The sequence below is a fragment of the Colobus angolensis genome, unplaced genomic scaffold (assembly GCF_000951035.1).
Source record: "Colobus angolensis palliatus isolate OR3802 unplaced genomic scaffold, Cang.pa_1.0 Scaffold257, whole genome shotgun sequence".
Lineage (NCBI taxonomy): Eukaryota > Metazoa > Chordata > Mammalia > Primates > Cercopithecidae > Colobus > Colobus angolensis.
Window position 1 is genome coordinate 4798158 of NW_012115788.1, and position 27468 is coordinate 4825625.

General features: G+C 39.4%; 1 protein-coding gene across 1 annotated transcript in view; it reads right to left on the reverse strand.

The window, feature by feature from the left end:
* The window catches only part of TMC1 (transmembrane channel-like 1), a 190132-nt gene that overhangs the window by 71650 nt on the left and 91014 nt on the right, over positions 1-27468 (reverse strand). Inside the window, exons 8-10 of the mRNA XM_011947044.1 lie at positions 24785-24891; positions 21872-21970; positions 4042-4184 (exon numbers count right to left, since the gene is read on the reverse strand). Of these exons, the coding sequence (XP_011802434.1) occupies positions 4042-4184; positions 21872-21970; positions 24785-24891 (349 nt within the window). The remainder of the gene's footprint in view (positions 1-4041; positions 4185-21871; positions 21971-24784; positions 24892-27468) is intronic.

Below are 27468 nucleotides of genomic sequence, written 5' to 3' on the forward strand. Positions count from 1 at the left end.
GAACACATTGGCCTATGTAAGGAGAAGCACAGTACAGAGAGGTGGCAAGGTGTAGGGGGTAGAAGGTATCTTTTGAACTAGAAAAATCTAAATTCAAAGAGGTCTTATAGTCAAATGACCTTGTGCAGTTCATTTAGGATCTCTGAGTTTTATTTCATTATCTGTAAAATTATAAAACTAATAGCTACTTTGCAATGTTTAGGGATTAGAAGTAATTTAAACTGATTCATGACAGATGCTCAACAGATGTTAATTGTTATTATTTCAAGTAAAAATCATAATTATTGTTGCAGCTCCAGAAATATGGATGAACATACTGTCATTTTGCCAAATTTAAAAATATTTATCTGCATGTGTTAAGGCTGGTTTTTGATATATGTAGTTCATAATATATATCTCGTATATATAATATATATGATAGATAGTCTATGTAGACAAAAACTTTAACACCATTTAAGGGTTATGTATAGCACATGATTTAAGTATCCAAGAATATTTGTTAGTCAATTCTATGAGTATTGTTATAGACAAGATCATAAACAGAAAAATTATATCTAATCCCAGGGAGCCCTGTGCTAAGGTTTGACTGTTGGTCTCCCCAAATGTCATGTAGAACTTTGATCTCAATGCTGGAGGTGCCTAATGAGAGGTGTTTGGGTCATAGGGGAAGACTTTTTATGAATAGATTAATGCCTTCCTTTGCAGGAGATAGTGAGTGAGTTCTTACTCTATTGGTTCCCACGAGAGCTGGCTGTTTAAAAGAGCCTAGCACCTTCCCATCTCTCTCTTGCCTCCTATCTCACCGTCATGATCTCTGCACATGCTGGTTCCCCTTTGCCTTCCACCATGAGTGGAAACAGGCTGAATCACTCACTTGATGCAGATGCTGACTCCATGCTTCTTGTGCAGTCTGTAGACTGTCAGCCAAACAAACCTCTTTTCTTTATAAACTACCCAGCCTCAGGTATTCCTTTATAGCAACACAAAATGGACTAAAACAACCTACAAACAGGAAAAAGTCTTGAAAGAAGCCTATAAGGATAAAATAGCTATGAGTTTCTTATTAAGACACGCATTCCCAAAATGATTCAACTGTTTCCAGTAGTTTAGCTGCTGTAAAAGAGACCAGTAAAACCCCAGATTTTTAGCTTAGAGAATTATTTTTAATGGGAGCAGTTGGGTCCTGATGTCAAGTCACCTTTACTTTGTGACATAAAACTTTAACCTAATGAGGACAATATTTAAAGGAGCTGATGGTTTCTATGTTGTGTAACTTTACATTATGCTGTTTTACTTTGCTTTTAATACTTATGTTTATATTTATCATGAAGATTTCTAAGCATATGATGTGGTTGAAAATGTACACTGACATGGAAAGAAAAGGGAAAAAAGAAGGATAAAAGAAACGAATGAAGGGAGGAAGAAGAAAAGAGAAGGACTTAAAACTAAGGTGACCAACCATCTTTGTTGGAGACTGAAAGGTTCCCAAACGCAAGACTTTCAGTTCTAAAACCAGGAGAGTCCTGGGTCAACAAACTTAGTCATCTTATCTTAAAACTTCAAACTATTTTTTTGGATTTCTATCTTTTTATTTTCTGATTTTGCTATTAAGTAACTAAAAATAGATATTTGCTCCCATTTTGTGGATGAATATGCAGAAGCTAACAGAATGAGCATAATGAAAAAATCTTGATGTAGCCTAGTTGATTTTAGAACTTAGGTTCCCTTCTATTCCATTTGAGTAATGTATGTCATAAATCCACTCAAACTTATTCCAAGAGAATATTTGACTGGGATAGGAGTAGGAAGAGATGATTAGTGATTCTGTACAAAGATTTATATCTCATCGATTCTTTTTCTACTGAGTATTGTCCCATGGACTGGTAGTGGGGTGAGAGTCATGTATTGTTTTCGAGTTGTCTTGCTGTTTGGCCAATGAGTTTAAACTACTTGCTAATCAGGTAAGGAGCAACCAAAGGTCCATGCCAGAGGGAAGGTTCAAGGCCACACTTGTTTGGTTGACATAACATGAATGACTTTGAGGGAGAAAATGTGGATTTCATGCCCTACAGCTATCCCAAAGGGCATCTTTGAGCAACTTTGAAAAAGCCACTACTTCCTGTAGAGCCACTCTACCCAATAGAGTGTTTCACCAACATCTGGCTCCTGAACATTCGAAATGTGACTGGTATAAAATACACACCAGATTTCAAAGACTTGATACCTTCTGAAAGGCAGAGAATATCTCAATAATAATTTTATATTGATTGTTAAAATGGTAATACTTTGGATATATTGAGTTAAATCAAATATATTTATTATTAAAATTAAATGTACCTGTCTATTTATTTAATATCACTACTAGAAGTTTTAAACTTATATAAGGGACTTGCCTGGCATAGTGCTGCTCTAGATACTTTAAATTCATCTGCCAGAAAATAATTTATTAAACATACAAATCTACTGATGTACACATGACTGCCTTGTTTTGGGGAGCTATAATGTGCCTTCAACTCCTACCATGCTGGCCTTTTCCCTTCAATAAGCCTATGAATTATAATCCTAATAAAATGGTTAACATTTATTTAATAATTTTCTCATCCAGGCATATTCTAAGTGCTTTGTATTAATTCATTCAGTCCTCACATCCATTACACCTCTATTACCAAGGGGAAACAGGAGAACAGAGCAGTTGAGCCATCTGTTAATGATTGTATAAATACATACAAGGTAGAGCTGGGATTTGAACCTAGGCAGAATGACTGTGGGGTAAACAACCCGCACAGTTACCGAAAAAAGCTGTGTAATCGGACATGAGAAAATATTCTTCTCCACTGACCATAGAAACTAAAGGAGCAACACAGAAATGATACTCATGAGGCCTCAGTAATGTAAATGATACCTCTGACTTCAGCCCAACCACAGCAATATAGTCAAAAGACTAGAAAATATCTTTGATTTTTGGAATGTGATAGTAGTTTATATGATGGACAGTCTCTTATATTTGAGGTCTCTGATTACACTTGAACAGGTTGATAAATGTCTTACATATAGGATTTCCTACAAGATTTTAAGTATCAAAAGAGCTTAAAAATGAAATATGGCAGTTTTCTCCGGAGGAACCTGTAAGCGAGGCAGGTTTACGACACGAAGTGTGTCACAGACTGCTTCAGAGAGCTCCTGCTTAGGGTGACTCTGCACTTTTTCCCTCTTAGACCCTCAGGCAGAGGGACCTCCTACAATGAGGGGAAAACTCATTCACCTTGAGCACAGTCAAATAAAAGAATGACAACCTTACTTGAGATGTTTAAACTCTTCTCATAAACTGGTTCAAAAACAAAATTGGCTAAAGGGTCGTTTTTCTTATATATAAACCCAAATAACTCTGCTAGGCTTCTGCAGTCTTTAAGTAGAGCATTATAAATATATTTTAGGCAGGGGGGAAAATGAACTGCAGTAATATCAGTTCTCCAGTGAAATTCCTCCCCATACTCCAATAAATCTTTTCCCAAGACAAACCATGATTATACAGTTGATTGTGATGGTTTCATTGGGGACCATTCATTTTTTCTGTCTTACACAGCTAAAACTTTTTGGATGAGTGATTATTCCGGTTTTTAAAAAAAAAAAAAAAATGAGTAGAGAACAATAGATTCTGCCTATTGAGCTGATTCTGCAAGTTACAAACCTCTCTGCACGCAAAAGAGGGGCCAGCAGCTGTTTCCCTGTCTTGCTGGCAACATTAATTCACACCTTCAAGTACAAAAATGCACATTTAAAAAATACGTTTAAACACAAGATAGACATGCAAGCATTAGTCTGACCCCATGAGATGACTCAAAGGCCTGTGTTTATGTTCAATTCTTTTGAAGATGTAATAGTCTAACATTAGTGTTGGTATTAAAACTACATTTCATCTCTTACAGACTCTGTTTCCTTTAGACATAAAATAGCAACAAAATTATATCCAATCCCCAAATTAATCCCTCCGTTTGATTCCAGAAATCATTATTTGCTTCCCAAAAGACAAATGAAACTTACGCTTTGAGGACAACCAGAAAGCTGTATCCAATGCACATAATCCCCACTAGAAAATAGGAGAGCGGCAACCTGAAATTCATCCATCCAATCGTTCGTTTATTGTCATAGTAGCCATAGAAGAGAACGGAATATTGTGCCAAACCCTGAAATCCAACAACAAAGCCACTTAGCAGATGTTGTGAAGAGCAACTCAGAGGAAAAGATCAACTCTTAAGAGAAATAACAAAATGGCATTAATTTTCAAACTTGGGTCACAGCTCTGACATGAGCCCTATTGTTTTGCTCCATGAAGTGAATGTTTCAGCTGCCATGTTGACTGGCAGCTTTTTGGTTTATTTGAAAACCAGTGACTTCTAAATAGATAAAATTTTTAAGCAAATATAGGCTTGCTCAGCTGTGGAGCCATTACCGTGAAATGCCCTTTGATTTAAACATCAAAACACACTTCATGGTATCATCAGATTTACGATTTTAAGAGCTTGCTTAATACTGGGGGATGGGGATCTGAAAAATGCTTCCTCAAAGTGCGGTGGCAGATTTCCATTTCCAATCACCTGACCATAATTAGATCAGTTCTTCTTAAACCACAGAGGTTGTGTCTCAGCTCTCACTTCACAAAAATCAAAGAGCAGGTGAGATGACATTAGAACTCATCTGCACACTTCCCGTTCATCAAGACTATTACAGCATTCCCTTATAACAAGCATGTTTACTTGTGCATTAGATTCTCGTTCCTAAAAATTATCTGCCAGGGTTGAAATCATCCTCTCCCAAAGTCACCTGAATAACTCCCTCTTTATCCCTGGAACATTGGCATATTCTGATGCTGCTTCCTTTATAATATGCACCTTTTTCCTTCCTCACATTCACTGTTTTTCACTCTCAGCATTGAAGCATTGTTACTGTATCACTACAGCTATCCACTCCCCAGTGCCCCTCTTACTTCTCTCTGACAATAACTATGTTTTGTGAAATGAGAAGATAATCACTTTTCAATATGGGGCTTCCTCTTGAGATCAAGTGAATCAACCCCGAATCTTAGAAAACCCAGTTGGTTGCCTTTAACATCATTTATACCAACCCAGGGACTTTGACACTCACAGCTAAAGAAGGGAAGTGAAGTCGGGGAGAGTGGAGGTGTGGAAAAGAAAGAAGAAATGTCGTGGATGCTAATTCCTAGAGGAAGAATTAAGAGAAGTAATTTAGAAAATTGCCTTTAACAAAGATCATGGCTAACACAAATCGGAGGCCAACAGAGATCTGAAAAAACTATTGCTCTCAAAATATGGGGCAAATTTTCTTAAATACTATACTCTATAAGAACTAGAACAAAATGAAATCTCCAAATAATCTCAGAGGAACTTGGGGACTTAACTTGGGACTGCATGGAATGAATCATACGTAAACACCAAAGGTCTGGGCTTCCCTGGGCCACGCAGGCCTGTATCTGCATTTTTCAGTTCAAGAAAAAATAAAGCCAACTTGTGATGTTTAATTGTATGTGTCAACTTGAGTGGGCCATGGGGTGTCCATATTAAACACTGTTTCTGGGTTTGCCTGGGAGGGTGTCCCTGGATAAGATGAGCAGTTAAATAGGTGGACTCAGTAAAGTAGATTGCCCTCCCCAACATGGTTGGACATCATTTAATCCACTGAGGACAAAAAGAGGAAGAACAAAAGGAGGAAGGAGGGATTTGTTCCTTTTTCTCCTGCCTCACTCACTGCTTGAGCTGGGACATCTCATCTCATCTCCTCCTGCCCTCAGAGTGGGATCCACACCATTGGCTCCTCTGGTTCTCAGGCCTTCAGATTCAGACTGAATTACAGCACTGATTTCTCTGGGTCTCCAGCTTGCACATGACTGGTTAGCAGATTTCTCAGCCTCCATGAGAGTCAATTCCTCAAAATGAATCTCTTATATCTGTAACAAATCTATTATTTACATTAACTTATAAATTACATATATCTGCCAGACACAGTGGCTCACACCTGTAATTCCCGCACTTTGGGAGGCCAAGGCAGGCAGATCACTTGAGGTCAGGAGTTCAGCACCAGCCTGGCCAACATGGCGAAACCCTGGCTCTACTAAAAATACAAAAATTTGCTAGGTATGGTGGCACACGCCCATAATCCCAGTTACTCAGGAGGCTGAGGCAGAAGAATTGCTTGAACCCAGGAGGTGCAGGTTGCAGTGACTCGAGATCACACCACTGCACTAAAGCCTAGGTGACAAAGTGACAAAGTGAGACCCTGTCTCAAAAAAAACAAAAACCCAACAAATTTTATATATATAAAGATTTATATAATCAATTTAAGTAATAATGATAAATCCAAACAAATTTATTATATAAATACTAGATTTATATAATACATTTTATATATATGTGTGTGTGTCTGTGTGTATATACATCTTCTACTGGTTATATTTCTCTGGAGAACCCTGACTAGGATTGCAACCCAAAAGAACATTTAGGGATAAACAACCAGTAGAAACCTCAAGCAGAGGGAGTGGGTGAGCTAATCTCATGTCTAAGGTAAGACATGGATTGACCAAGGCCCCAAGACCCAGAAATCTTCATCCCAGGAGAATATGCTTGGGAGAATTTCCCAGCTCCCAGGTGCATGACATCTTCTTGTTTCACATTTATCTAGTTAAGATCTCTGCTTCTTCCCACTTGTGTTAAATCCAATCTCCTTCTATTGTGTCTTAAACCTTTATGCTGTTTCTTCTGTTCCAGGGTAACAATAACAGAACGTGCCAAGTATAAACACTTAGTTGCTCGTTTGCTTTAAAGATTATATCCTGACCTGTTTATTTAGCCCTCATGGGACAACACAACAATTTCCAAATGTCTCTGTTTTTCATTGCCCTATCTCCTTGCCACAAACCACAAATGTGACACTCAGTGACAATGGTTGCTGTGATACATAACATCACCATATACATTTCGTGAACATTTAGCACTTGCCAAACACCTTACTTTATCTCACAGAATCCTCAGGGGAACACTCTGAAGTTGCTGCTACTAGGGTGACCGTATCCTCCACTCTTGATGTTTTCTTCCACGTGAAGACCCATTAACCTAACACTCCCGGCCACCCTCCACTGCCTCACTCTAGCCTGGGGGAAAAGCGACTGATTTGACAGTAGAGCATGGATGGAGAAATGCGGACATCTCTTCCTCCTCTTGAGAGGGCACATGCTGAGCTCTGCCCCTGCAAGGAGAGGCCTGTCCTGGCAGAGAGGTCTGGCTGTGAAGTTCACTTGTCCATAAAGACACTACATTCTTTTATGTCAGCTTTGACAATAATAAAGGGGGCATGTTGACCTACACTGGTCTTACCCTTTGTTATATTTCTGGTTAGCTCACAATCTTGTTGGACAAGGGAGGAATTATTATTTACCATAATTTTCCCCTCTCCTGCACACACAAAAATTCAATAGCTACTATCACTATACCTATTTTACAGATGAAGAAACTGAGCCTTAGAGAGGTTAAGTAATTTGTCCAAGTTCACATGACTAATGAGTGACAGTGTCTGAACTTGAACTGAGTCTAATCCAAATCCTATATGCTTAATCACTGTACTATACTGCTTCTCCTGTGCTTTCTTTATCTAGCAAGAGTTATATCATGCTAGTGCCGTACCTTTTTGGTGAAAGAAAGAAACAAGAAACTCTATGAACCTATTACGGACTTTGATCTACACCCCTAGACTGGTCCCTGGTGGTGCCAGCGCCTCTTGGAAAGAACCCCAGGCATCCCTTTTGAGAATATTTCAGAGGGGGTCACCCCCACCTGATATCTTTTATCTAATTCATAATGACAATATTGGGATTAAAAGACACACTGAAAATATCATAAAAGGAGAAAGTAGATATAGAACAAGCATCTGGTGAGCTTGTTAGGTTAGCACAATAGCTACTAGGGGCAGCCAGCTCATCTGGCATATGTACCATTCAACATATGTTCACTGGCTGGCACTTCATAAATATTAGATCATAATCAAAGTCCAAGAATGGTTCTGGTTTTGTTTTGTTTTTCTGACTGGGGGCAGGCAAGGTCATGATTAGCTCGTAAAGGTTTCTGCAGTTTGCCTATTTGATATATATGAAGTTAAATCTATAAATGAATATTGTTAAAAAGCACAGTTTTTATTTATTTATTTATTTTTAATTAACTAATTTTCTATTATACTTTAAGTTCTGGGATACATGTGCAGAATGTGCAAGTTTGTTACATAGGTATGCACGTGCCATGGTGGTTTGCTGCACCCATCAACCTATCATCTACATTATGTATTTCTTCTAATGCTATCCCTCCCCTAGCCCCCAATCCCCTGACAGGCCCCAGTGTGTGATGATCCCCTCCCTGTGTCCAAGTGTTCTCATTGTTCAACTCCCACTTATGAGTGAGAGCATGCGGCATTTGGTTTTCTGTTCTTGTGTTAGTTTGCTGAGAATGATGGTTTCCAGCGTCATCCATGTCCCTGCAAAGGACATGAACTCATTCATTTTTATGGCTACATAGTATTCCATGGTGTATATGTGCCACATTTTCTTTATTCAGTCTATCACTGATGGGCATTTGGGTTGGTTCCAAGTCTTTGATATTGTGAACAGAAGAGCACACTTTTTAAAGGCTTTATCCAATCCATCTTTGTAGCATGTTGAGGGATGGCTTTAAATACAACTTGAAAGGCTTAGAAGGAGAATGCTCCTCATCTTTTACCCAGTGGCATGCCACACTCCACTCATCTTTCCCTGTCCCTTGAAACTACAGCAGCAGACATCTGGAAGTGACTAAAATAGCAATGACTCCTAGCCCAGCCAAGTTTCTATTCAATTTTGATGTCAGCACGTGCTGCTTTCCCTGTGGGAGCACTCTCCCACCCCAAAATCTGTGACAGAGAAACCAGAGTCAGAGCCAAGTTCCCAGTGAGCACAGAAAATTTCTGTCCAACTCTGGGGTGCCATGCTCGTGTGTTGTCTATTAAGACTCTAATTTCTGTTTGAATGCTGCAGCTGGTCCAGTCCATAATCACCGACACATTTCCACAAGAAAGACTGTTTTTATTATGGTTACCGGGACTCGATTCACACATTTACTTTTCTAACTAACACTTATTGAGAACTTACTATTTGCCCAATATACATAGATGGATTAGGAGACAGGATTACAGAGGCCCCCAAAAGGCTCTGCATGCAAAACATCTCCTTCATAATTATTTGTTGTCTGAAATTACATTAGAACTGCATCCCTTTGGTGTATCTCATGATTACAAATAAATGTTCACCATGAAAGATAACACTCTATCTGCAGGATGATCAATGAATTTCTTCATTCTTAGTAACTCTTTTTAATTTGTAATAGCTGTCATACCATTATTTTGAAAGAATGTATAAGGTAAAACTGGTAGGAAAAGAAGGTATAATTTTTGAAGCATATCTGCTGAGGGTATGTGAGGGGAGGTGAAACTGCAAGATTCAAGTCTGGGTGTATTTCTATTTTTCTCTGAGTTGTTGCTGGTTATTTACACCTTAGCATGAACGAAGGTTTCAAGTATGGATGAAAGACAAGGACTGGCACTCAACATTTCATAGAGTAGGACACAACATATGAGAGAAACAAGGAGTGAAAAGGCTAATTACACCCGAACAAACCTCAACTGATGTCACAAGAACAGCAGCCACCCCGGTCCTCATGGGCTGCATGCTGAGAGCAGTGCATGGTCACACTCCTCCTCTCCAGGCAGACCCATTAGGCTTCTGCCTAATACTGTGCTCATCTCTGAGTTTTTTTCTTTTCCTTTTTCTCCAACCCAGATTCATAGACATGAAACAGGTGTTCTATGGTTCTTAACGGGGATAGCGTAGATTACAAAGAGGAAGCTGAGCCGAGCCTAGGCAGATCTAATTTTCAGCAGAGGGAATCAAGTTGTGTTAAGGACAGTAGACAGTGATCTCTGCCCCTCAAGCAGCTGTGAAGGAGGCATTTCCTTTGGGTGTCCATCCTTCCATCCTTGTATTGGTACTCTCGTCCCCCTGCCTCCTGCCTAGACAGGGGACATGGCTGCTGCCCCACTTCCACTTTCTTGCTGTGGATACAAGTTCCTTCCTTCTGTTTCCTTGTCCCTCCAACAAATGGGAATTTTCATGAGCTAAGTATACTGAAGAGGCATTTCAAGAAGCATCTACTATGTACTGGAGATGTGTTAACACTTCTTTTTTTTTTTTTTTTGTTTGAGACAGAGTCTCGTTCTGTCACCCAGGCTGGAGTGCAGTGACGTGATCTCGACTCACTGCAAGCTCTGCCGCCTGGGTTCACGCAATCTCCTGCCTCAGCCTCCTGAGTAGCTGGGACTACAGGCACCCACCACCATGCCTGGCTAATTTTTTGTATTTTTAGTAGGACGGGGTTTCACCGTGTTAGCCAGGATGGTGTCAATCTCCTGACCTTGTAATCTGCCTGCCTTGGCCTCCCAAAGTGCTGGGATTACAGGTGTGAGCCACCGCACCCAGCCGAGATGTGCTAATACTTTACACACATAATCTCATGTATTTTTTATACACATATAATCTCATGTATTTTTTATACAAGCCCGGTAGCTAGATATTATTACTGCTATTTTATACATGGCAACTACAAGGTTCAGGATGATTGTCTAATATCTCACAGGTCGTATGTGGCAGGATTCAAACCCAAGTTTTTTGGAATCTCATGTCTAGTTTTTGTCATTACGTTACACTGAATTTTTAACTCTTCTGGCTTCTAAAGAAAGTAGTTCCATTTGCCTTTTGGGCCATGGCCCATGCCTGATACTAACTGGAAATTCTAGACCCTATGTCCAACACCATTACACATCTCACTCCACTTGCATGTCTCATAGGAAGCCTAAACATAGCGCATTCAAGAAAGTTTCCCAAACCTGCTCCTTCCTCCTATCTCAGGTGCGCTCCACTGCCTATAGGATGAAGTCTGACTTGAGCATAATGAAATTGTTCTCCCTGATTAGGCCCTTTTTTGAATTTATTTTTTTAGTATGACAGGCTCACTTCTTGCCACTCTCCTCTCCCCCTAAATATGAACTTTGCTGAATCACTCTTGGGTGTTAAGAGCATAGCACCATCTCATGCCTCCATGCCTTTGTGGATGCTGATCTCTCTGCTTGGAATTCGTTTCCTAATTGCCTGCCCCATTCTAGAGCCTGCTCTATTCCCGCCCTTTCTTTAAAACTGGTTTAAGATACCTGTAAAGCCTTCGTTGAGCTCTCAACCACAGCCAGTTGTGATAGGGGTAATGAATGCCCCTTCCTTTCTCTCAGCATTTCCTTCAGAGGCATGGAGCTTCACTCAGTGCAATACGCCTCAGCCTTTCTCTGTCCTTTACACTCACTCCACCCCAGGAGAGGTGTAGTGATTTGATAAATTGGGAACGAATTAACTGGGCAGGCCCAGCCCAAACATATCTTTCTTCCTATAGGAAATAAGTTGCCCTCGAGGTAAACTGGCTAATTTGGGGTTCCAAATCAGCAAGACCATTTGGCTAAGAATTCCGGATTGTTCCTCCAATTCGATTTCTCTTAATAATGAATGTGGAAATTTTTTTGCCCATCTGCCTCTTCTTTTTAAACAAATTATTCAGAATTCACATGGGAAATAGAGGTTCTCTTTACTGGGCTCTCTCAAGAGTCTAGTATCTGAACTCCAGTAAACCCCGACACTCAACCCTTATTCCATTATGTTCCCAAGTGCCTAAGACATATGTCCACCAGCCTCAGATTGTCATTTTGCATGGCAATTACTTGTTTGCATATCCAATTAGATCGTAATGCCCCTGTGGGCAGGGAATATATGTTAGTTGTCTTTGTATTCACAACATCTGACATTCAATTTATATTTGTGGAGTGATTGAATGAACAAAATAAAAATTGCTTCTGGTAGTCATTAGGAATCCTCAGTTAGAATAAGCTCCTTTAAATTGTCATGTACACCAACTTTTTTTATTCTTCTGCTCTCTGCTACCCATTTTAATAAAATAGAGTAAGTCATCCAAGACAGTAACATGACAATAATAATCTTACGCTGGGATTTAATGAATCACAACACCAAAGAAGTTTCTGAGAGACATTGAAGCTAGGAAAACTCTTTAATTTTTCCTACTGTCTAATTGCATAAAACTCTTACAAAATGAGATAATCTCAGTGCTATAAAATGAGCTTTTATGTATAATTTCTTTCCACAAAGAAAAAAAGGTTGTCTTCTTTCATTTCACAAGGAGGAGATTAAAAGGGTTTTGTTGGCCGGTTGACTTCTGGAGTTATAAATTTGCCCCTGGTTCTTTAAACTATGCAGAGTGAAGCTTTGTGAATTCATACATGAAACAAGATGTGTGTGGTCATCTGGACATAGCCTATACTGGGAGATACTTTAATATCATATATTTAAAAAGGAGTTTTTGAACAAATAAAATAATTTAAAATGTAAAGAATATATTGCAACTCCTTGGAAAAAATGAATAGATTTACAAAATCTACTTGTCACAGCAGATGTATTAGATTTATGATTTGGTGCTATGTGTTTAAATTATTCACTATAATTTAATGCACTGTGAAGTTCTAACCTAATTCAATGGCTCATCCTTTAATCTATTAGCTTGGCAGCCAATATTTAGATATAGAAAACTTCTTCCAGGTAAATTTAGCTCTTCCTACCTTAGTTTCTAACCTAGTCATATCGAAAGACTCTTTCTTGATCTCCTCACATTCATCTTGCCTTTCTACAATCTGTTGATTACCTCAAAATCCAAGTCTGATATGTCACTACCCACCTACCACCACTTAAATTACTTTTAATTGCTCTGAGAAAAAAATAAATAATTAGCGCAGTCTAGATTTTAGAGGATCCCATGTGCTTTGGTTCCCTTCTATCTCTCCAATGCCTTGGGTTCTGATGTCCCTTCACATTCTGAGCTCTACTCAACTCTACTCACATTCTGAGTTTTACTGTCCCCCAAATAAGGCCACCTCTTGTCATCACAGGATTTCTGTACTCAATGTTCCTACTGCTGAGAATGCCTCTCCCTTCTTTCAAATTCAGAGGTTGTCCTGACTCCTTAGAGCCCAATTTGAACATTACTTTCTCAGAAAAAAATATTTTCTTTTATCTGCCTCCTTCGTTTAGCTCCTAAACTACATCAGGTTGCCTCTGTAAGTTCTCTTAACACTATATAGCTTTCCTTCATAGCACTTGGCACAATTACAATTGGATTTATTTTTGTGATTATTTGACTACTCCCCTGAACTTTATGTTCCCAAGCACAGAGACCTTGGGTTTTGCTCACCTTTGCTTAATGCCTGGCACCTGGCAAATGCTCAACAAATGTTTACTATGTTAATAAAAAGAAGGCTTATTTCTGTGGTCACATCCAAAGAAGGAATGTTGTTTTCATATTGTAAGTATAGCATTAGGATCATATGAAACCTGAATATTTGCAAAAGAAAAGCTCACCTTTGGTTTGGCCAAGTGTAGCCTGAGGGAGGTGATGAAAACTAAAATTTGTTGCTAAACAAAACAAAACAAAACAAACAAACAAAGCATCAGTAGGACTTCAGACCTTAAGAAATCAGTCCCCAAGTTGAAAATATCAAGGAAGTTAAAAGCAGAACCAGGAATCAATCTCGTCACAAGCTAGAGCTGTGTCATAAAGTCACCCAGGAGTAGCAAATTAACAAGTTTAAAAAGCAAAAGAAATGATCTAGGACCTAGAATAGAATATGAAATGCCTCTTCTTTTAACCAAACTTAATGAACCTGTTGAACCAACGAGACCTGCACTGGACACTGAGGAAATGAAGTAAATAAGGGATAGAGAGGCCTTACATACTGCCAGTCGCAGCATCACATGCCTGAGCAGCAACCCCCACTGCTCAGCAAAGCCGCTGAAGGAATCTCACTACATCCGCAGATGAGAGGGTCCTCACCCTCTCCAATGTTATGATCTCTGCTCCTAAGGAAAGAGATACATCTCTAGGTGGATTTGAAAATTTATACATCTGTATTTGTCCACAAGAGGCTTAGCAGTCTTGCTTGGGGTCATCCCACCAAAGAATTATTCATGATCTAGGAGTTCAATCTCTGCTGCCCTAGCACTGAGGTAGGCCCAGACAATGGTTGTGGTAAACAGGTCATTCTGGCTGCATTTGAAACCTGTTGAAACTAAATAACAGCAACAACAGCAGTATGAATAGCTATGATCTAAAGTGGAGGAGCCCAGTCACATTTTCAAGGTAGCAGCTGGGTGTGCTGCTCAGCTCTCCTTTGTGAGACAGCCTCCAGATGCCACCTCCTTGGATCCACCAGAGTGGACCAAACTGTTTTCATATTGAGGTCACACACACCCCTACCTCTACCTAGATAATGACGGAGCATGATGGGAAATACTGGAGCTGGGTTATTGGTAACCAATATGGAATTTCTCTAATGGGCATACTTTGTTTAGAGACTCACCATTAGCCTAGCCAAGACTCTTTCAGAACTGTACTGCAATCTGAGACTCTTCCTAAATCCTTCCTTCTCTCTCTCCTTTCACAGGTATAGGGTCAGCATTACTATCTAAAGGCTCTTCCCACCTACTCTGGCTCCCTCTCTCCTTTATCCTTCACATGCCTCCCTCTGCCAGTATCTCTTGCATATAACGTTGTCTTGATGTCTACACCTCAGGAAACTTAAAATGATTCACCCTTTCAAATAAAGATACATTAGAACTCCTGAAATATTTCTAAAACAAAAGATGTGCTATTCCATATGTGAATCACAAAATATCTCCTCTACATGTGTGCAGTGCAAAAAGAGATAAAGGAATTTAAGAGAACTGAGATATGTTTCAGAGGAGACACCCTTACTTTGGAAGATTATTATTTAAAAGAGTTGTCAGTGTTGATTAGGGAACTGAACTCATTTTTATTAACATTCAAAATGTCACTAACCTGTCTACTTTAAGGACAGACCTCCAAGATAGGATGTGAGGCAGTCAGGGCAGAATAAATAATCCGGGATGATATATTCCATCTTAGAGGGTTGTTATGAGGATAAAATTTAATGTATGCACCTACTTAAGACATAATAGATGTTAAGTCTCCTCTCCTGCCCCTTGTAGGATATCTTCAATCTCCCACATCTATAATGATCAGCAGAAAAAGGGAGGCAAAGTAGACATACCATTTATCCATCAGCAATGTACAAGGCAGGCACTCTCAAGGTGAAAAGCAGAATGCATTTCCCTTTACTCACAACTTAAATCTTTACCCATATGATCTCACTGTCTGATATCAGCTGAAGCTCCTTCCAAATTCCACTTAAGTTTCTCCTTCGTTCTCCTCACAAGAATATCAAAACCATACAGCCTCCTCCTCTTTACCATTTCTGTATCACCCTTGTGCCTCCAAGTATCCTGCCAACAAAGACATCCTCTTCCTACTGACTTAAACTCATTCTTCTACTTCTATTAATTTACACGATACAATTTCTGCTTATTTGATTCATAGCATACATAATAACCTCCCTGTTTCTTGCTGTTTTAATAAACAGATTTCCTACACAATCAGCAAGATGCATCATTATGCACTCAATAAGAAGATTAAAAAAATACGGTGTTTCAAAATGGTAAATTCTGACTTTGAAAAGCCATAAGACTAGCTGATCGTGCACTTTTTGTATGGCATTTGTCTACTAATAACTGAAGAGAATTTGGATGAGTTGTAATACATGCTTCTAAGTCACAGAACACTGAGCTTTCATGGGTATGGAGAGGAGGTTCCAAGTTTCCCAGATGAAGCTCTACAGACTGGTAGTTCCTCACACCTTACCCCAAAGATTTTCTGATCCTTCCCATCCAATAGGCTCCTGTACCACAGGAGATCATGCTTGTGTTTATCTGACATTATTCTGTAAATGCAGACCTTTAATCTATTTCTGCTTCTGTTCACCTGCCTCTATATGGAATAACTTAGCTCTGTATACTCTGTTCACGGTCAACCGATCCTGTAGCTGGGTATGCTATTCAGCTCTCCTTTGAGAGACAGCCTCCAGATGCCACCTCTTTGGATCCAAGAGAGTGGATCCAAATGTTTTCATATTGAGGTCACACATACCCCAAGCTCTACCTGGATAATGATAGCCTAGATAACGGCTCTAGCTTAAATAACGGCATTTTTCAATAGCCCAGGGATGCCAAAACAGGCATCCCTGGGCTTTGCGAAAGTCAGAATTGTGAGTTTTTAAGGGGTTTAAAAACATTTTGTCAATGGTTTCCTCCATGGTGCCATGGTAGATGGAATACTGGGTTGTTTACTTAGATCATCTGACAGTACAGTGTGGGCACATCTATGAAGTCATTATTCAGAGGATCAAGCAAAGAACTCATGCAAATATACAATTTTTATTGTCTATTTCAAAAATAAATTAATTTGTAAAAACTAAAAATAGAATTCTGGTAACCAATCAAAGCAAAATTAATAACAACAATTTCAAAGTATGATTTTCTGTTATGAATATTTTAATAAAGCATAAGTAATATTTAAATGATACAAAAATAATTCAGGGAAAAAGAAACATGGAAGCTCTCATTCTACTTGAGAAGCTGATTTGGGAATTACAAGATTATTATGAAAGATGAAAATGAGACTCAATTGCTTCAACTCCTTCTCCCCTTGTGAAATAGATATAGCATGAAACACCGTTTATGACGTTCCAGGAACAGTCAGTGAGAATGCTGCTGGAAATTACAACAGGAAGATTACAGACGGAATACAGGACATGAAGAGAATACTAGATTAGGAGCCTCTTATCAGCTATAAGACCCTGAACATGCTTCAGGAACTCAAAATTTCTGTAACTTTATAAGGTAAGATGTAGGACGGAAGATATCAAAGAGCACTTCTATTTCTAAAATTCTCTTATTTTTGTGAATTTCCAGTATAAAAACTGTAGCCATCTCAGTGACTCCTAGTAGCATATGTAGAGGCAGCTTGTTTTAGGTTTCAGAGTCAGACAGAGATGTCAGGCAGACCAGATAAGCATCCCAGCCTCACCACTTCCCATCTATGGAACTTGGAGGAAAACATCAAATCCTACTGAAACTCAGTCTCTCCATCTGTAAATTAGGAATGGTCATGTCTACCTTACTAGACTAGGATGAGGAATAGGTTATAATATAAACAGAACAATGTACCAGTTAGTAAACTGTTTCAGCTACAGACCCATCCTTGTATACGCTGCTTTGTGATGCTGGAGACGGGACTTGGAGAGTTACTTTTATCCTTTGAGATCGGATTCCTTGCAGATTTTTCCAATAGGAGGTACTTAGACACAGAAGTCAGGAGAAGGGATTTGCTCTTTCCTGAATGCAATGCCTCTTCACTCTAGTAACAGTATCTGGTTCCATTTCCAGCCTGTTTGAGCACACCCAAAACCAGTCTCACACACTCCCTGGGGCCATGCAGCGCCCTTCCTCCAAGCTCCTAGATTCTAATAACCCCACTTCTTCTTTTGTTCTCCCAGCAGTAGGGGTAAAAACTGTTCTGTGTTACCTGTTACCGTCTCCATGTTACCTCAATGTCCCTTTATCCTTTTCAGTCCCTCAATACCTGTTTAACTAATTTTTTATATTAAATTACCTGTGTTGAGATATCTGTGCCTTCCATTTTCTTGACACATACTGAAACAAGTAGTATAAATAACTATAAATATATGAGTATAATGTTCATAAATAAGTAGAAATATCATAGCACTAAGCACAGTGCCTGCCCATATAAGTACTTAGTCTACATTAATTTTGATATTATTAACAAAAATGATAACATAAATAAAAGCAATATAACTGGAAATTCAGATTCTCTCTTCTGAGAAAGGTCTGGTTAACCTGATGTAACATACACAGGTTCTTGAGCTTGACTAGATTTTATTTTTCCTTCCTTGTATTCTTTTCTTATTGTCCAATTCTAACGTGCTAAGGAGGACATCTCTGCCCATTCCATGGGAGTTCTTAAAGGGACAGTCCACAGCTGTCTGTGGCATCTGATCTCTCCCATCTATGCAGGATACTCAAGACAATCTGTGCTCTGGCAGCCTCTTCCCCTCTGCCGTCGAGGACACCACATCCTGACCAAGACAGCATCTCATTTGAATCTATAATGTCTTATTACTAGTGACTACTTGGTTTTATTCTTTTGGATTCTTACTGTGAAACCAAAGCTCGTATATTTTAAATTAAGCTTTGTACATTTTTTTCTTGTTGTTATATTCAGTTTTATAATTAAAGGTCCTGCCCGCTCTCTTATTGATGTACTTGTGAAACTATTTTGACCCTAGTATAGAGAATGTGCTCAATTATTAGCTTATTGTAGGATGGGCTGAATTCCTTTTTCTTACAAAAATGTAAAAGCAAAATGTTCTTTCACGTGAATCAACCTATCTTTCCCTGCCAAATTTAGAATATAATCATTGCCCCCCAAAAAAGACAAATCTTTCAAACTTCAAAAGTCATAAAAACTTGTACATCATATAAAATTCCTTAAAACAGTAATATTTTCTTTTAAATAATAATGTTATTCAGTGAACAATTTGATAACGACTATATAATCCTATTGCTTCCTTTCCCTGAATCTTTCAATAACTCCTTGTTAAGGTCAGAATACTTTTATTTACTTACATATTTATTCTTTGTTAAATAAAAGTCCTTTTACTAGCTTGTCACTATCCACATATATGGCCTCATGTAACACCACCAGCCCTGAATCCCGAATCGGTCGCCTAATAACTGTTTGCCTTTGGTCAAGTTATGGTTCTTTTAATAAGAAATATTTACAGATTAAGCATTCCTAATTAAAAAAATCTGATCTCTTAAATGCTCCAAAATCTGAAATGTTTTGAGAACCGACAAGATGCCACAAGTGAAAAATTCCACACCTGACCTCATGTGACAAGTCACAGTTAAAACACCATCAAATCTTGGTTTCATGAACAAAGCTACTTAAAATATTGGATAAAATTACTTTCAGGCTATGTGTGCATGGTGTACATGAAACTAAATGAATGTTGTGTTTAGACTTGAGTGTCATTTTCAAGATATCTCATTATGTATATGGAAATATTCCAAAATCTGAAAAAATTTGAAATATAAGACACTTCCAGTCTCAAGCATTTTGGGTAAGGAATACTCAGCCTGTAGTGTGTGCCACATACTCTGAGCTATCTGCTGCTTCATGCATTATCTCACTTAATGCTCTCTGTGGTGGATACTATTATTTTCTCCATTTCACATATAAGAACACTTTGAGCTTAGTCTCAGATATAAATACCCACCATGAAGAGGGTTGTGAAGTGAGGGACCTTACTTACCAATCACAGTTCACTGCATGATGCAGACATTGGTGAAATAGAGCTACTAAAATCACTATTAACCCCAGCAATGATGCATGCCAAATTAATGACTGATACCAGCATGCAGTAAGCCTGTAAGTGAATAAAATCAGTGTAATGGCTTTCTGTTATTTTCTTGACCTTTAAAAATTCTCTCATTGCCTTAGGATTGTTTTCAGGCAGGCCTAGAAATAAATATCATAGAACACTCTGGTTTCTGTATCCTCTGCCGACCTATAAACCGTATTTCACCAAACTGGACATGAGAGAGCTGTCAAGGGCAGTGATACAATCTTGGGGAGCACACTCATCATCCAAACTCTTTCCCTCTATTTTCCCCTGAATTTGCCTCTCAGACCCTCTTGTCCACTCATTAGTAACTCTCTTACAGCAACTTTTCTGTTTGTCTTCCTCAACTGAGTCACTAGCTTTCAAACCCCAAATGGACTTTTTTGCCCAAAATTTTCCATTTCAGTTCATTGGGAAATTCAGAAGTATTTAAACTTCAGAAATCTATACATAAAAATGAAAAGACCTTTTGTTCATATTTTTAGTCCTTCCTTTCTCTGGTATGCCTTAAAAAGCAGAAAAAGTCAGTGATCGCAGTCCTTGTTCTTATTAAGCAGATCGGAAGTTTGTCATTTTGCTAATCGGAGGAAGAGAATTAGAAATGAAAACAGTGGTAAGGTGACATAGTAATCATTGTTTGCAGTTTGAAAGTGAGAGAGATAAATAAAGGGAGAGATAAAGGGAGGCGAGGAGGAAGAGATGGAAGAAATTAGGAATGATAGAAAAGAGAAATAAAAGAGAAGAGGTAAAATCCAACTCAGAGGCCATATCTTCTGTAAAACCCAGACCCACCTAAGAAGAAATAAGAACCACTTACTCAGGGTTCCCCAGAAACTTTTTTCCTTTTTTTAAATTTTGCTAACTTTTTGCACAGCATCTTGTATACTGGTTGCCTACGTGTCTTCCTTCTAATATCACGAGTACCCTGAGGTCAAGAATCATGTCACATTCATCTTTGTAAAACCTATGTATGTTTACAATTCAGTTTAAAAAATGCTGAATTGAAATGGAAAGTCCAACTCACAGGGGTGACTGAAGATTACAAATGCCACATATTTGTCGCTATCATTGTGCCTTATGCTAATTTGATAGCTTGCTTTGTTCACTCAGAGATGGGAAACCTTTCTTAAGGTTTGCATGTTCTGGTACTCCTCACATAAACTGGTTCTGTGGTTCTTACTTCAAGGCTCTACAAATCATCCCCCTCACTCAGGATTGTCAGTCAACGAGATTCATTTAGCCTCTACTGGATGAGGACTAGGTTACGGGCTGAAAAGATGTAGCAGACCTGATTCATTCTTTGGGAAACTCACAATTTAAGGAGGCTAAAAGTAGAAATCAAAATGTTCGTAAGACATACGTATTAACACTATAAACAGGAAGTCTTTTTTCCCTCCTTCATTCTGCAATCTGTATAAAATTTTATTCTCATTGTCTAGCCTCCAAAAATTACTTGAATTATCAATTCCTCAATTTCTACCTGGGTACTTTCCCACCCATATGCTTCCAAACATTTCTAATCTAGTCACTACTAAAAAAAGAATATGTGGAATTACATTGTTGTCAAAGACTTGACTCATACATATAGTCCAAAATGGTTTTTCTATGGAAAGGAGTTCTTCCATAGAGTGAACTCGGAATGCAGGGTCCTTTGTACTCCCTTTGTTCTTACCTCTGGATTTAGTAGTCGATTCCCAGAAAATGGGTCCCCACATGGAGACCCAAAGAGTCCCCATGAAAATGGGAAAGTATCCAGTTCTTCCACAGAACTCCTTTCCATAGTAATAATCTCTACCTAGGGGAGCTCAAAGAGTAATGCTCATTTGAATACTACAATGGAATAATACCAATTTTAGTATTATTTAGAAGTTAGAATTTAGTATTTCTTAGTTTTCAATATTTAGCTTTATTTAGTACTAACTAATGAGTTACACTAAATAGGAGACTTGTTTAGGAAGAGGTCAATAGGAAGTACAAAAGTTTTAATTCCCTAGGAATCCCACAAGATTTTCCAAACAGCACATTTACAAACTCTTCCTTTATTCTTTTCCAAAGCCAGTAATAAGAATACTTGCTTCAAGTCTTTGCACTCTGACCTCACCTTTATTCAGTAGTCTATATTCCCATATCATATTACCATTGTGCTACATCATAGTCACATTTATATAAAGAGACTTCTTTCTTTCCCCTCCCTCCCTCCCTTCTTTCTTTCTTTCTTTCGCAGGAACATCTTTATTAACACATTCAGCCTGACCCACGAGAGGAGGCCATGGGTTTCAGAGTAAAATAAACTAAGTAGCAATTCATCCTCCCACCAATACAGTTGTGTGGAGACACTTACATTGAAGTCGTACAACACACCAAAGTTTGCTGCCGATGCCTCTTCAGCCCTGGGAACTGTTTTCCTAGGTAAACTGCCATACGGCAGACCCCAGAGGTACTGTATGGAGAAGCAAAGAAAGCAGTGAACAATTAGAAACAGAGTCTGAGTCACACATGTGATCACAAATGGTTTTGCTACAGAGCCCTTCAGAAACATTTTCATGGGGACTCTTTGGGTCTCCACGTGGGGTCCCATTTTCTGGGAATCAACTACTAAATCCAGAGGTAAGAACAAAGGGAGTGCAAAGGACCCTGCATTCCGAGTTCAGGGGACCACCAGCTGTCAGGTCAACCACATTCCCCAGAGGGCTTTCGGAGGATCCCACTGCCACCACTACCACCAAACTGTTCTGATTTAGAAGACTAGAAAGGAGAGAGGTAGCCTTTCAAGTCACAAAGGACTCAACAAAATCATCTTACCCACACCTTCATATGAGAATACCCCTTAGGAGTGGGGGTGGATGGAGATTCTGTCCTTCACGTCAAGAGAGAGAACTCAAGGAAAACCAATCATGTAATTTGTGGGTGCCTGCAAAGTGAGAACACTTGCACCCTGATTGTGGTGTCTGCTTCATCACTAATTCAGGGCTGCTGCCTCAAATTCATGCTACCTGATTGGAAAAGAAGCACAGTAGGGAGAATAGTACTGGGAAGAGCGGGTCAGTGAGAGGACAAGAATAGGGTCATAGGAAGGTGCCTTGGTGAGAACTGGAAAGAGCACCTTTCTAGCCTCCTAGCTTACCAAGCAGATGTTGCTTCTTCTGTGAGATGGAAACTTCCCTCCTAAAGCTGGGAACAGAAGATGAATGTGGCTTGAAGCCCAGGTGCAGAGCTTGACTGAGCAAAGGGCTGGACATCAATCTCTGCTCACTCCCTGTGCACAAGCTACACAACCTCCCAAAGTAGGACTTTGGCCCATCTGGCTTCCTGGTCCGAACAGAATAGAAGGTGGGTTCCACACATACTGTCTCACTCCAAAGTTAGGGGGCACAGAGGACAAAGGAGATTAAGGTCTAAGGCTTGCCCAGGGACACAGGACCTTGGGGCAAAAGGGCATGTGCCTTGGAGGAATACTGAGTGAGCCTGTAGGGTAGAGGCAGCTGAAAACTACAGGCTTGCTGCCGGGAGATGACTGCCCTGGCCTCTGGTGGTTCTGCAAAGTCAGCATGCAGGGTGTCCATTCTCTTGTTCTTTTGCTGGAGTTGGTAATCATTGCCCAGAAAACAGGATGCCCCTCAGGATCTAATACAACCTATAAAAGGGTATCCAAAGCCAGCATGCTTCTAGCTCTCAGAATACATCCAGCCTAACACATAGGCACTCCATCCACTACCTAGCAGATATTCTGTAATTCCATATCATTCAAATAAATCAGCAACAGCCTTTTATTTTCTCCACATGGAGGCAGCATGGTGTGGGGGGAAAGAGTAAATGTTGCTGACAAAACTCCATTTATATCTGCATCTGACACTAAGTAATGTCATAGTAGCCAGTGATGGAATGGAGAAGTTTCAGATTTCCTTAGAGAGGTAAGGAAAAAAAAAAAAAAGCTGGGGTTAATCTGAAATAGATAAAATACACACATTCAGCTGCATTATCTGAAAGTGTGCAGTTGGGAAATAAACTATACAGAACCTCTGATCTTTGGTCACTGTCTTCTATGAGCCAGACAACTTTAGAAGCCCTGGAATTATCTCAAGGATTATAAAACTAGTGGATTAAAGTGCAAAATCTTGGAGAAAGGGATTGAATCATGGGTTCTAGTCCTAGATCAGCTTAATAAAAAAATTTACTCTGAGATGTTAGCTAAGTCACATCAACATTATGCGACTCCGTTTACATGTTTTACATGGTTGAAGAAAACATCTTCCACCATCTACATCATAAATTTGTTGTGAGGCACAGAAAGTAAAAGAAGTGGAAGAGCTTTGTACTATTAAAGGCTCACATCTCTTTATGAACGTAAAGCATTATTATTATTATGTTAATGGGAGGCTTAGTATAGAAACTGGCACTGATTTTAAGTTATCAAGATAAAAAGTCACCCAGAACACCAAATTTTGGCCACTGTCAATGCTGTATGAACCACACTGGCTTTGAAATACTGGTCCTAAAAGGTCCTTTGTAGGTTAAATAAAACCTAGCCCAACTTTTGTAAGGTAAGCATTCAAAGGTGTCAGAATCATTTAACTTCATATAGGTGAAGGCTCTGACCTCAGTCTAGCTTTTTGGCCTCAGCTGACCCTTTCCCCACAACAGCTCAGGGCTTTGTCTTCTTTGATTTGGACCCTCTGTCTGTTTTAGTTTCTGACTTTAGACCTAAAAGACCCCACTCCCACTCTCATCCCATCCCACTATTTGTGTGTGTGTGTGTGTGTGTTGTGGGCATTATCTTACTTTGTATCTTAGGGGGAAAATGTTCATTTTGTGTTTCTTCAGTATAGAAAGTCTGGAGGCTTGGAGTTGAATTAAAGAAGCATTTCTTTCAAAGCTAACTTGGCAAAATAAATAAATACAACTCACAGGGTGTCAAAGTCCCCCTCTTGAACAATAATTTTTAACATTTAGGAACAAGGATCCCCTTGGGAAACTGAAAGAAGCCATGAAACTTTCCACATAAAAACGCACATTTAAACATACATGGGAAATTATACATAAGTTATATAATTTCAAGAGGCTCACACACCATTTAGTGCAAGGATTGGCACCTTTGGCCCATGGACACCATTTTGAAGGTTAATCTCATTACAAATCCTATGACTCCAAGATGTAAAAATAGCCAATTAATTATTCCACTCTTAAAGAAGAGACAAATACTTTTCTGGGAGAAACATTTTTCAAAATGTTTTGTAAACTAGAAGTCAGATCTCACCTCTGGCAACATGATGAGGCTAAATGTCAGGATAAAGAGAACCATATTGACTCCATACATCCATCTCAAGAAGAGGAAGTATGAGGCCACTGAGGAGCCAAACTGACCTATTACAAAGAAAATAAAAAGTTTGAAGAGAGATCAAAGCAAACAAACAAACAAAAACAGCTTTGTCTTGGTCGCCTTCAAAATAAATCTATTGTGAGGCATTGGTGCCTTTTATATTTACAGACTACAGCATTCTTTTCTCTCTATTCAGGAAGAGAAAATGTTAATCATGCTGGAAGCATTCCCTGTCATGTGGAATGTAGAAGGTATGTAGAATGCAGTTATGCAGACTGCATGTGACCTACCCCATCAGAGTCCATCCAAGGGAAAGCTGCCTTTTGCTGAGCAGCCATGATTGCCACCTGCAGAGTGCATTTTATTCCTTGAGTTAATACTGATAAGTGAGCAAATATATGTAAAGGTAACTACGGTGCCTAGCTAGTAATTAGCTACCACTATAATTATAATTACTGCTATTTTCTCCCCCTTTTCTCAGACAAACAATGTTCTCAAACAGAGTTTATCACATCTTTTACAGATAGTTATCTTACCAGCAGTCCTGTGCTGTTTCCCCCATGACTGGAATTTTACAGGGACAGTATAGAAGCTGAAATTCCTTCATTAACTCCACACATCTTATGCCAGAAATTATCTTAGATGTGAAGCACAATGTCATAGATAGGAGGACTGCTATAATAGAACTTACATTTTAGTGAGGTATGGATACAGCAAATATGTAACATACATAGAAAGATATAGAGCTAGAGATACAGACACAGATATTAGCTATAGATATAGATAGAGATGACAGGAGATAGAGATAGAGATAATAGAAGGTACTACAGGAGGGAAAGGACAGTATTGAGAGGGGTTGCTTTAGAAAGATTTGTCAAGGAAAAAATATCAGAGATGTCATCTAAGCAGAGATCTGAAGTTTGAGGAAGAGATAGCAACATGCTGAGCTGGGGGAAGAGCAGCTCAAGCAGAGGAAAAAGCCAGAACAAAGATCCTAAGGGGCAAGGGCTTGGGACAATTGAGGAACAAAACTCAGGCCTGTGCAGTTGGAGTACATGAGTGAGGGAAAGTGGTAACAGATAAGGATGGAGAGGCCAAACCACACACTGACAGGTGTTAAGCATTAGGGCCAGAGGAAGGGGTGATGAGTATGACTTTTTAAAAACCACTCCAGCTTTGGGGAATGAATAGGCAACGGGCAAGAATGTTCAGTCAACTCACCCCTGCCCCCAGAAGTGAAAAGTAAAGTGATTGGTTAATTCTTGTTGACAGAAAAAAAATAAAAATAAAAAGCACCTTCTTAAAGCAGAGAGTGGAAGAAGAAAAATGAAGAATTTAAGTCTTATGTTCAAATTTCAAAATTTCTTAGATTTATGAAAGCAAAAGTTTCTTTGATGGTCATTTAAGATTCAGCACCAAGTTGCTAACTTTCTCAATCTTTCAAATTATCATTGTCAGTTGCCCAAGAAAAAACAACAAACAGCTTCAGTCCCCGGCTGCATCAGCCCATGTGTTCTGTCCCATTCAGCTAACATTCAGCTAAACATCTCTACTGACCAATGATTTTCTGGAGCCTTCTGGCTTTGAAACATTATCAGTGGGGAAGCATTATCAATGGAAAAGGAGGGCTCATGGGTAGCAAATTCCAGTCTCTACTTACTTAGATGAGGCCGGCCTCACAGGACAGTAATGCCTCTATTTCTGGACCTTTGTCTATTATCTTTTTGTTTTGTTTTGAGAAGTTTTGCCCTTGTCACCCAGGCTGGAGTGCAGAGGTGCAATCTTGGCTCACTGTAACCTCTGCTTTCCAGTTTCAAGCGATTCTCCTGCCTCAGCCTCCTGAGTAGCTGGGATTACAGGCCTCCACCACCACACTTGGCTAATTTTTGTATTTTTAGTGGAGATGGGGTTTCACCATGTTGGCCAGGCTGGTCTCCATCTCCTGACCTCGTGATCCACCTGCCTCGGCCTCCCAAAGTGCTGAGATCACAGGAGTGAGCCACCGCGCCCAGCCCCTTTGTCTATTCTTTACCTACCATCTTTCTTATTCCCATAACACAGTGGCAGATTTTTTTAGAAACTTAAGAAGTCAACCTTTAAATGGATATTTTGGAAGAAATCAATGATTTTGAAGTCTGAGCATTTTTCTTTATACTTACAAGGGAATTTGGATTGATTTCACATTGCCGAGGAGTGCAGAGTTCTATAACGTTTCTAAGGGTGTGTGGTTTTGATACACAACCCCACCCCACCCCAGCCCAGTGCTGTCACCAGGTGCACTGGTCTGCTTCTCCTAGGACATCTGATCACCCTCTTGGCTCCCTGTGACTTCATACCATTTCATGGCTGTTATCTACGTTCTGTGGTAACGGCTACCTGAGGGCTGCTCAGCCAGGTTCATTCATCATGTTTTATTGAAGGCAGTGGAATTCCAGTTTGTTACTCATTACAGTTACTCATTTACCGGAGGAAAGCCTTAGTCGCTAGGAATCAAGGTAGGTTTTTCCCTGGAGTCACATGTGAGATCCTCCAGTATGAAGTTCCACATATAGGATACTAACCCACCCTTCCTTCCTTCCTTCCTTCCTTCCTTCCTTCCTTCCTTCCTTCCTTCCTTCCTT